This window comes from Pseudoliparis swirei, chromosome 10 (assembly GCF_029220125.1).
Source record: "Pseudoliparis swirei isolate HS2019 ecotype Mariana Trench chromosome 10, NWPU_hadal_v1, whole genome shotgun sequence".
Lineage (NCBI taxonomy): Eukaryota > Metazoa > Chordata > Actinopteri > Perciformes > Liparidae > Pseudoliparis > Pseudoliparis swirei.
The window spans coordinates 12,201,639-12,213,671 of NC_079397.1; the positions used below are offsets into that span (position 1 = coordinate 12,201,639).

Sequence of the window (12,033 nt, forward strand, 5' to 3'; positions counted from 1 at the left end):
GTCTGGGATGCGCAATGATAGCTCTCAGCCTCCCTCTCTCATGGACCAATCCTCGCCGCCACCCAGAGGTGCCACTCAGCCGCTTTCCTCCAATAGAAAAGTTCATCTGAACGGGACGCTCCGACGGGTGGGCTGTGGGACGATGCGGTTCGGGTCCGGGTGCGCCACGCTCACAGGGTACTGAAATCACCCATTCTGCCTCAAAGGTAAGAACGACACCACATACGAGTGTGTGTGTGGGTGTGTGTGTGTGTGTGTGCATAACCGTGTGTGGAGACTAAGGAAGGATACACTGGGATATGTGTTCGGCGCTGCAGTGCTGATATGGACCGGAAAAGGAGTACCGCAGTGCAGAGCGGCGAATTACCGGTGCCGCTCAGTCGTCAACGGGCTGAAGGGATGTTGGTGCTGCGCAGTTACTTTTACAGGCTGGCGTTTTTTTTGGAATGACTGCGACGAAGGGAGCACTGTTTGATAAAAGGTTGTTTCAGCTGCTCAGTCTTTAGATAATAAAAGTGCGTCTCTGTGGATGCAGGGGGGAGACGCCAGGTGAACGTATCACATACCGCATGCGTCAAGGGCGCAGTAGGTGGCTGGATGCACCATATGGCATAGTTTGTTACAGGGCAGTCTGGGGGAGGGGCCACTCCCTTACACTATTGGGGATTGTTTTCTGTCATAACATCTGGTACCTCTATATCACTGGATGTATTATCAATGGTATATATATATATATATATAGATATATATCCATATAAATCAAATATATAATTCCCAGTACTTTTCTTTCTCCCGTGCCCTGGACTTAAATGCAAAATGTCCAAGTCCAAGTGACACCCAACCCACTTTTTTGATCTTCAACATGAAGCCATGTCTTGCCTTCATTTTAGAAATAGTCAAGGTCTTGCGACGCACAATCGTAATCCAGAGTAAAATACATCCACAGAATTTGATCAGAATGAATCAACCCAGGAGAGACAGGATTATAACCCTGACCTCTTGTTGATTTCCAACATGACTTTGAATGGGATTTTGTGCAGCCCTAAAACACACAGCAAACATGGTCATGCAGGCAGTCACTAAGACACTCGGCTTTAATACATGTGCTGACCTACATTTTGCTTTGGTCTGTCCAAAGAGGATCTGTGATGGGATTATCGCCCGGGGAAACGCATGAAAACAACACACTGACAACATTTATCAGAATTAGTGGTGGACCAGATTCCTGCAATAACGTACACAGCCGTATGTGAACGTGTCTTTGCAGCTTTTGCACTCAAGTCAGATGATTTTTTAATATGTTCGACCTGTGATGCAATACGATCCTTCTTCTGCTCTTACTCCATTTGAAGGATAAACCACATGAAGACAAACAGCTGTGCAAATGCAAGGTAGACGCTGTTGATATTTTAGTGTTGAGTCATCAAGAGAGCCCATCTGGATTAAGTGATGCAGTCTCTGCATGTGGATAGGCTGCACACTGGGTGTATATGCCTCTGCTCTCTCTCTCTCCCTCTCTTCTCTCTCCTCTCTCTCTCTCTCTCTCTCTCCGGTGGCTGCCTCGCCCTTTTTCATATCTGCATTATTCCCAGAATGACTCAGCAACAAACTGTAAGGCTGCCTAGCTGCTAGCTAACTGGTAGGATATACAGGACTGTCTCAGAAAATTAGAATATAGTGATAAAGTTCTTTATTTTCTGTAATGCAATTAAAAAATATTAATATTAAAAGAATAAAAGGCTTGCAATATTTCAGTTGATTTGTAATGAATCCAGAATGCATGACATTTTTGTTTTTTTAATTGCATTACAGAAAATAAAGAACTTTATCACAATATTCTAATTTTCTGAGACAGTCCTGTACAGTATGTGCGTTTGTTGTCAGATGTTGGTTATCGGTCAGAACATTTAGCCCAACAAAGTACCTGAAAACACATGTCCTCTGTTCATCTGTGTGGAGTTCCTTGGAGTCATTGTTATGTCGGGTGACATGAGGCCATGGATTACTGCTCTGTCAAAAACAGCTTTTGCAAATGTATTTGTTAATGATGATAAGAAATGATGTTCAATGAGGACCCATCGTGGTCCGACACCCAATCCATTTAAAACAAGTCTGTATCTGTGACAAAACCGACTCGGCCGGTTTGATCTGTGCATTCCTGAGACAAAACATTGTCAATACTGTATTTGATGACCAAACCTTCTGTTTACCTCACAAGAGATTTGTTTGATGCTGCAGTGCAACGCGATTTAAAAATGTTAGGTTTTCCACCGGGAGCTTTACGGCTGTACACAGTAAAGGATCAACCCTCCCCCTTCATCCAGGTCATCTTCAGCAATCCTGCTTTATATCTCCATGATCCTCCTCCAACCATTTCTTCCCTCTTTAAGTCCCGCCCATTTCCCCCCATAAATGTTGAAGGTTTTCATACCCATACTAAAACCACTTTATCTCCAAGAGAGCTATTTTAATAATGTTGGTGTTAGAATAAAGAAAAAAATATGTGAGATGAGTTAAGAAATATAGCAATATCTGTTCTATTGTTTTTATAGGTATGGAAAACACAGAAACAAGAAAAAAACTAAACTATTAATTGACACATTTGCCAGCTTTCACTCATCCATCATGTTCAATACATCCACATAAAACAGTAACATACACTAAATAAACCAAAGTAATGCCTTTGTGCCCTTCAAATCGTCATCAATATTTGCTCATGTCTCATCATTTTCCATAACCTTCCATAACTTTCTGTCCTATCTTCTGCCACCTCCTTTTAATCGTTAGAGCCTATGGGAGCTTTCGATAGCATTAAAAATGACATTGACAGCTCTTTTAACCACACAAGGTCATCAAGCATCAACATTTGGTGACGGATAGTATTCGATCAGCTGAGACCAAAATAAACCTGACTTCCTTTCTCTAAGTCAAAACGCCCCCCTAGAGATCAACAGTGTTATCCATTCTCATGTAGCATGCAGCTTTTGCTAACATGGTACACGTTTCTGTCCTTTTCATCTATATATTTGGTTTTGATGTCCGTTGGTTGTTGAGTTGTGTGTTTGGAGCCTGGAGAAGTAGATGACTTAGCCCAGGCTTTGCTGTTTCATATGATATGTGGCATCGATATATTTGTTATTGATGCATACAATTTACAAATGTGTGAACACATAAACTATAAGTGCAGTCCCCTAAGTAGATGTGCGTGGGGCTCAGAAGGTTTTGATATCTCTGTCTCTCCCAGTGTGTACTGTCTGACAGTGAGAGTCAAAACACTGCAGTTACTCACAGCAGCGCTGCTATTTCCTCCTGCGGAAGTGATGTGGAAGTAGGAACTGCCTAGGTGCTGCAGTGTTACCTAGAAGGCCCAGTGTGTCAGTGTGTGTCAGCATGGACACACACACACACATTACAGGACAGTGGGTCCCTGCATGTGCATGTCCTTGTGTATATGCCCCCATCCCTCATGGCTATTCACATTCACACCCTGAATAATTGATATGCACTGGGATGATTCCAGCTAGTTTTGCACACTGTTTCTGGTGTGTAAAAGTCATGCATAGTCACCAGTCGGGTATTATATCTTGAGGGTCACACACTTGTTTTAATAATACACAATAAAGGAAGATCGTTGATTGTTATAAAAAAAAATGTGAATCTGTTTCTGACATCCCCTTTTGTTTTTGTCTCTTATTCAGCCCTCTCCGGTTCATGTCCGGTCCGTTGACATCTTGCTTGTGTCCCTCGGGCCATCCGCCGAAATCACGTGGCTGCAATAAGTCAATTTGTTGACAGTCATGGCTTCCGCTGCTTTACTGCTCCTGGCCCTCTCCTCCTCAGTCGCTCTCACAGGTAAGAGGCCCGGTGATTTCCAAGAGATAATCCAATTTACCCATAAATTAAATCACGTGTAAACCCCGCACACAATTAGCTGACGGGACCCCGTTTTCTGTATTGCAGTGGCGGTGCTATTTAACGAGCCCCGAATATTTGGAGGTGAGTTCCTCATAAATTGTTGTCATTGATGAACAAAAACAGGTCATGCTGCATATAAGTCACTTAAAATGAGTGAGTACGTCAGCTAATTGTGATGTGAAATGTGTCAGATGATGCTACTGGATATGGGCCCATCTTTGAGGAGGAGCCTGTGGATGTCGTCTACATGGAAGACTCACCAGATGGGAGAATCTCCATGAACTGCAGAGCACGAGCAAACCCACCGGCTTCATACAGGTCACACCACAGAAGAGTTACAGACAGTACACACACCAGAACCAATACAGTGTTTACACCAGAAGTGGCGTATGTCATGTGGTATGACATGGTGTGGGTTGGTAATGCATCTTGAATTCGCCTCTAGGTGGCGCCGTGATAACTGGGAAATCAAGCTGATGGAGCAGCCAGACGAGTACTACAGCCTCGTCGGGGGGAACCTGGTTATTACAAACCCCAGACAGAAGAAGCACGCTGGGACGTACGTCTGCGTGGCCAGGAACATCTACGGCACCGTCATCAGCAAGGAGGCCAGGGTCAAGTTTGGATGTGAGCATGTGATCCCTGTTGGTGCAGCAGGGCAGCGGTACTCATGACGGATGTTGTTCTCCTGCCCAGTTCCAGCTATTGAACCACATATCTTCTTCTTTATTTTTTTCTTCTTCTTTATCCCTCATCCTAAAGTTGTGGAGGAGTTTCCTCAAGACGAAAGGGACCCAGTGTACGTCAAAGAAGGGCAGGGGGTTGTTCTGCTGTGCGTCCCTCCAAAAGTTTGGCCACGTACGTCGAGGTCTTTTTGTCAGCCAGTCGTTGCCCGTCTTGGGAAGATGGCAACGACAACTCGTTCAACTGTCTTTTCCTTTTACAGAGGAGGTGACCTACCGCTGGATCTTCAACGAGTTCCCAGTTTTCCTGTACACAGATCACCGCCGCTTTGTCTCCCAGAAGACGGGGAACCTGTACATCTCCAAAGTGGAAGCTCAGGATGTTGGGAACTACTCCTGCTTCGTCTCGAGCCCCGTCACCGGGAAGAGTGTCTTCTCCAAGTTCATCCCCCTCATCCCTGAGGATGGTAAGCAGACATATATTTTCTTTACATACAGGACTGTCTCAGAAAATTAGAATATTGTGATGAAGTTCTTTATTTTCTGTAATGCAATTAAAAAAACAAAAATGTCATGCATTCTGGATTCATTACAAATCAACTGAAATATTGCAAGCCTTTTATTCTTTTAATATTGCTGATTATGGCTTACAGCTTAAGAAAACTCAAATATCCTATCTCTAAATATTAGAATATCATGAAAAAGTATACTAGTAGGGTATTAAACAAATCACTTGAATTGTCTAATTAACTCGAAACACCTGCAAGGGTTTCCTGAGCCTTGACAAACACTCAGCTGTTATAAATCTTTTTTTTTACTTGGTCTGAGGAAATATTAACATTTTATGAGATAGGATTTTAGAGTTTTCTTAAGCTGTAAGCCATAATCAGCAATATTATAAGAATAAAAGGCTTGCAATATTTCAGTTGATTTGTAATGAATCCAGAATGCATGACATTTTTGTTTTTTAAATTGCATTACAGAAAATAAAGAACTTTATCACAATATTCTAATTTTCTGAGACAGTCCTGTATGTTGCAGAGCAGAATTAATAAAGAAAAAATACACATGCACATACATTTCTGATTTACACCATTGAATAATTTGGATATAATTGACTTTATTCGCCTCAGGTGAGGAGAGAAAATACCCAGCAGACATCAGGGTGAAGTTCCCAGATACGACTGCCATGCTGGCTTCTAATATTACATTGGAGTGCTTTGCACTGGGAAAGTACGTTTTCATTTGTGTGTTTGCTCAGTGGACCGATGAGGTCACAAAGGCACTGCTTTAGTCTCTCTGTCTGTCTTTTCAGCCCTATCCCTGAAATAGTTTGGAGGAAGGTGGACGCCACAGACCTCCCGCCAAATCATGAAATCAGTGAATCAGGAGCTGTGCTTCATCTGTACAACGTACAGTACGAAGACGTGGGAGGATACGACTGTGAAGCCATCAACACGCAAGGGAAGGACTGGCACAAGGCCTGGCTGTATGTGGAGTGTAAGTGATTTCATTGGCGTGTGCTTTGCCAGCAGTAGATCGTAGCATTTAGTCTCCGATGTAGACGAAGTGTAGAGATTATTTCAACAACAAGGTGCAGGTTTGTGGCACATACATCGGAATGTATATTTCTTCATTCCAGACTCATGGGTCCATAAAACAACAAACACAAATACAACAACAATATATAAAATACAATACAGTACTGTCACGGTGCTATTGGAGTGGACCCAAAAGCACGACTCAGACAGGAGTAACAAAGATGAATGTCTTTAGTTGGAAACAGGCTGGGTCAAAACCGGGAGATCAGTCGAAGAAGCAAACAAGTCCAAAAAGGGGCAGAGAATCAGAGGTCAGGGCAGACAGGCAGGGTCAGAACAGGCAGGTCAGGAATATACACAAATAACGCTGGAGAACTTGACACGAAAACACAAGACAATCTGGCAGAGGACAAGAGGAAGTGAGGGAACCTAACAGGGACTAATGAGGGAATGGGCAACAGGTGAGACGGGCATGAAGACCAGGTGAAGGTAATGAGGGACTAACGAGGGAGTGATCAGAGGCAGGTGAGGGGAGTCGGACTGATGAGATGGGAAGCAGGATCTGGAACGACATGATAGTTTGAGACAGGATGCAAACAACTAATAATAAAAGGAAGGTGTGGAGCTAAACTGTTACAAGTACGAAGACACAGGTCCAACCATTGCAGCTAAAAAGTCACTTGTGATTAGAAAACATACAAACAATTGTTCTATTGCTTCCAAAAACAAGACAAAAACCTGGTAATTTCTAATTTAATTCTCTAAGACACTCACTCGACATTTAAATTTATATATAAAATTCCTCAAAACAGCATGGAAAGAACATTACGGGGCACACACAACTGACTTGCACTTGTCCATTTAGGAAGCTTGAGCAGGATTCTGAAAGCATCATTAAATGCCACCTGAATCTTTTTCATTTTTCCTTCCCTGTTTATTATTGTGTTGCATGTGGTAATTTATTTGTGCCTGTTGTGTTTGCTCAGCTGCTCCAGAGTGGGCAGAAACCATCAACAACACTCAGATCGACATCGGCTCAGAGCACACCATGCGCTGCGTGGCGTCAGGGAAACCCTTCCCTTTCATCCGCTGGTACAAAGACGGATACATGGTAAAAACAAATTATAAAATAAAAGTCACACATTTTGTCTCCTGCCTTCTTAAACAAAGTGTGCAGTACATGCAATCAACTTATTTGGGTCGTGTGTGTTCGTCCAGTATGGGAAGGGGGAGTTGAAGTTCTCCAGTCTCTCCTTCGATGACTCGGGAATGTACCAGTGCATTGCTGAGAACTACTGGGGCATCAAATACGCCAACGCTGAGCTGCGAGTCATCGGTGAGACCTCAAGAAACACTGCTCTCATTGACTTCTTGAATATTACAAAGCACAATTGTGTTTGGGAACATTTAAAAAAAACCACTACATTGGGGACATTGACGAAACAAGAATTCACACTTTCTAATCTCCCTTCAGCCTGTGCTCCCACATTCGAGTTTAACCCCGTGAGGAAGCAGCTTCTCGGGGCTAAAGATGGCCGCGTGGTGATCGAGTGTAAACCCCGAGCTGCTCCGAGACCGCGGTACACCTGGACAAAGGGCAAAGAGCTCCTCTATAACAATTCACGGTCAGTCGACATCCGCATTAAACGACGCTCCGAACCCCACCCGCAGTCAAGCGGCTGACGTTTACTGTCTTCAATTTTAGCATTTCCATCATGTTTGACGGGAGTCTGGAGATCCTCAATGCCACCACCAACGACGAGGGCGTGTACTCCTGCTTGGCCGAGAATGACAGAGGAAAGGCCAACAGCTCTGGCTCTCTCACCATCACAGGTCCGTGAACATGTGGTTTATGTTACACGTGCACATATTTAAACACAGTCACCGTTTACAACTTGGTTCCTTTCCTTAGAGGCTACTAGCATCACAGAGCCGCCAGAAGACACCGAGGTGATGGTTGGCGATGAGGTGATTCTGAGGTGCGCCGCCTCATACGACCCCATGCTGGACATCACGTTCATCTGGGCCATAGACTTCAGGGTCATCGACTTTGACTCTGAGTGGCAACACTACGAACGTGTGATGGTAGGCTGATGTTACGTGACACCTTACTGGTGTCATCAGCTCATGACAGATATGTAGTTGTTTCTCCAGATGTTACTTTTCCCCTTCCTCTTTTATCTCGTTGTTTTCCCCTCCTCTTGTTCAGAGTGAAGATGGAAGCGGTGATCTGAGAATAAAGAACGTCCAGATTTGGCACGAAGGTCGCTACACCTGCGTCACTCAGACGGTGGTGGACAGCGACATTGCATACGCTGACCTCAAGATTGTCGGTCAGTCCCAGCGTGTTTCGCCTCGCAATCATGAATGCAGAGCTTATTTAATTTTTTTTGAATTACATTTCACAGATGTTCTTATCCTGAGCAACGGCAGAACAGAAGACAGAGCTGACTGTCAACATATCAACTGTCTCTGCTCACACTGTGCCACTCCTCCCTGACCCAGGTGTTCCCGGGCCTCCTGGTGTGATCCGGGTGGAGGAGATTGGGGATACGTATGTGAAGCTGTTGTGGACTAAAGGAGCGCATCACAATAGCCCCATTCTCTCCTACACTGTTCAGACCAGACACAACTGGGCCCTGAATGAAGACGACTGGAAGGATGCCAGCACCAGTGAGTACTGCTCACTGCCAGGAGAGGGCCTCCTCGCTCTGAATACAGCATTCTGACCTAATGCGATCTGATCGCTTCAACCCTGCAAGGAAAATGTACTTACACTGAAACAAGAGATAGCAAATCTAGCATGATTTAAGTTTTAAAAGCCATTTGTGTCTTCTTCAGCTCCGACCTTTCTCGACGGCTATATGGAGAGTGTAGAAGTGACAGACCTGTACCCCTGGATGGAGTATCAGTTCAGGATCATCGCCACCAACGAGTATGGCTCCGGAGAGGCCAGCATCCCCTCCCTCAAGATCAAAACCTGGGATGCTGGTGAGGAGAGAGGACGAATGCCTGACACATGGGTTAGTCAACACAGGTGTGGGGTACAACAAAACCTTACTGGCCTTTTGTCTACTCAGCTCCGGTGGTTTCGCCCACTGATGTGGCCGGTTATGGAGGTAGAAATGGCGAGATCATCATCACATGGACTGTAAGTAAGCCCTCAGTTCATGTGACTTAATCATATACCAAAAAAGTACTCACGCACGGCACGTTTCTTGAATCAAAGAGGTTTCTCTTTCCGCCCCTGACCTTATAGCCCGTGGAGCCTTGGTATTTCTCCGGAAAAAAGTATGGCTACATTGTCGCATTCAAGCCTCATGATGCTTACGACTGGTGGTTCGAAACCATTTCGGACCCCGAGACGAAGCGTTATGTTCACAAGGAGTCCAACTTCATTCCCACCGAGGAAGATTTCCAGGTCAGAGAGTTTCAGGTGAAGATCAAGTCGTTTAATGTGAAAGGAAGCGGCCCATTCAGCCTCACCACTGTCATCTACTACCCAAGAGATGGTGAGGACTTTTGTTTTTTGTTTTATGGTTCTTAAGTTCCTTTAGAGATATATAATGATGACTCTGAAGTTAGAGCAGTTGACGAACATGTTTTCTTTTCCCATCCATTCGTCCGACCTCAGTGCCCATAGAGTCTCCAACAGATGTCTACGCCAGGCCGGTGTCCTCCACTGAAGCCCTGGTCTGGTGGTTGCCTGTGGTCGACACTGGTACAGGCCTGCAGCAATACATCGAGGGATACCAGGTACAGAGCTTTTATTGCATACGGTCCATGCATTAACTGGAGATAATCTCAATAATACTTATATTGCCTTTATAATAATATTATGGTTTAGAGGCAAAGACATACTAGCTTGTCACTCAGAACCAAAACAATTATGTTTCCTCTGATGAAGTGTTAAATAAGTGAGTGTGGCCTTGTGTATTTATTTAATGGCAGATTATTCTGCCTTCAGAATGTATGGAAGTAAACATCATATTAATGGTTGAAATTGTTTGGTACCGTGGTGCATATGGTGAAAAATGGGTAATCAATATGACCTGGGATGTGTAATCAAGATTTAATAAGAAGACAACAAATGGTGTTTCTCCCTAACCAGGTGAAATACTGGAGAAAGTACGATGATCCGGAGCCGGGAGCACATCGTATATTTGTTTCAGCCACAACCAACCAGACGAGGTTGGAGAACATGCTGCCAGACTCTCACTACCTCATCGAGGTCCGTGCATTGAATGGAGCCGGCCTCGGACCCCCTGGTGAACACTGTGAGATGTTCACAAAGAGAGCACGTAAGACTGAGTACAATCTAGGGACAATAAACACCTCTAGTAAGTAGAGAGATGTGTTCTTGATTAAAAAAAATGTTTTGTGTTAACAGCCCCACCAGACCCTCCCCGGATGTGGCGTTATGTTACCTGGACAGGACAGTGGATGTATGTGTGGTGGGAACATATCCAGTATGACTGGTTTGGCGATATTTCCTTCCCACTGTACTACAAGGTGGGTGTGCTTTACAAAGTTACTAACTATCAAGCCGAATCATTGTTTTTTTCATTAGCTCTTAGCATAATTCCAAGGTCTACATGGAATAATATCTGTTGTGAATCTCCCCTGCGTTTTGTCTTCAAGGTCCTGTTCAGAAAGACAGGGTACATCTATGGGGAAGTCTACATCACTGGCTGGCACTTCATGGACTTCCCCATGCCTCAGTTTGGAGACTATGAGCTGATGGTACGCGGTCGCTATGAAGGAGGGGACGGCCCAGTCAGGAAGATTAGGCTTTTGGGTAAGGGCTCAAATATAAACATATAGATACCCTTTGTTCTCTTGGCCCATTTGTTTCATCGTGTTTCTGCTTCCTCAGGTAAAGCATCAATGATCACGCCGACTCTAAGCCTGGTGTCTTCGCTGCTGCTGGCGCTGTGCCTTGTGGGATTGGAAATGTAAGCGCTGTCACTCGTGACATGTAAATAAAAGACTGTCGGACGTTAATTTGTGGATAGAAGAGATTCAGTATTCACCTCCAAACACTCCTACATCCTGCATCTTTTGTGTTGCAACACAACTCAGGAGGTTGTTTCTCTCAGAAAAGCATCGGGCGCTGGCCCCAACTCGTTTTACGGACTTACGTCATCATTACATAAACAACACAACAGCACGACTGAACTAGGACGCCTGCATCGGTTGAATCTGAAGCCTCAACAGATGCTTGTTGATGGATGATATGACTAAGTTCTCCAAACACTTTGTTCAGATAGAAATACAAGAATAGAACACTTCTATCAATCCTACAATATGTGCTGTTCCTCTTCTATATTCAACTTCCTTTATTTTTTAATGACTGTTTCCTGTTTAGAGTGTAAGTGAACTGGACAAACAAAGCTTGCCCAAGTAGAATGTAACCCATATAATGGGGGAAATGTTATTTACAACACGCACTATAAATCTCTCAGATGGTCGAGCAATTAATAATACGTAAAGAACTGTATGTTAATAAATGTATTTGGAGCAGAGAAGGATGCGTGAACTGTATGGTTTTTAACATATGTCACCTATCAATTTAATTTATTTGAGCACTTAAAGTGTATCACATATTTTAAACAACCTTAATCTTCACAATCATGTTTCTTTTTTTGTTCACATTTTTACATTAATATTAATGTTTTCTCATGGTGCTGTGGGGCAGGTTTAGAGGATGCTTGTTCAGTGTATATTTTTACCTTCCCTTTGAGAATATTGATGATTTCTGATAGTGAAGATTTAATTTTTGAATGAACCATGAGGCTGGTGTTGGACAGAAATTGCTATGTACAGTATCACATAAATGTATGCTAATTTCCTTTGTCAGGCTACGAGACCATTAAAGATAGTACAACAATCTA

The 12,033-nt window shown here is 43.8% G+C and overlaps 1 protein-coding gene across 1 annotated transcript; it reads left to right on the forward strand.

Annotated features, from left to right (window-relative positions):
- Positions 1-140: 140 nt before the first annotated feature.
- On the forward strand, positions 141-12,033 carry cntn1b (contactin 1b). The gene is made up of 24 exons (XM_056424834.1): positions 141-206; positions 3,699-3,852; positions 3,961-3,996; positions 4,107-4,233; positions 4,361-4,542; positions 4,678-4,773; positions 4,862-5,065; positions 5,732-5,831; positions 5,914-6,098; positions 7,126-7,250; positions 7,358-7,475; positions 7,614-7,764; positions 7,845-7,972; positions 8,052-8,224; positions 8,349-8,472; positions 8,645-8,812; positions 8,981-9,130; positions 9,220-9,290; positions 9,399-9,651; positions 9,774-9,895; positions 10,251-10,440; positions 10,530-10,651; positions 10,781-10,937; positions 11,016-12,033. Exons 2-24 carry the CDS (start codon positions 3,798-3,800, stop codon positions 11,096-11,098), a joined length of 3,120 nt encoding a protein of 1,039 aa, XP_056280809.1. The 5' UTR covers positions 141-206; positions 3,699-3,797; the 3' UTR covers positions 11,099-12,033.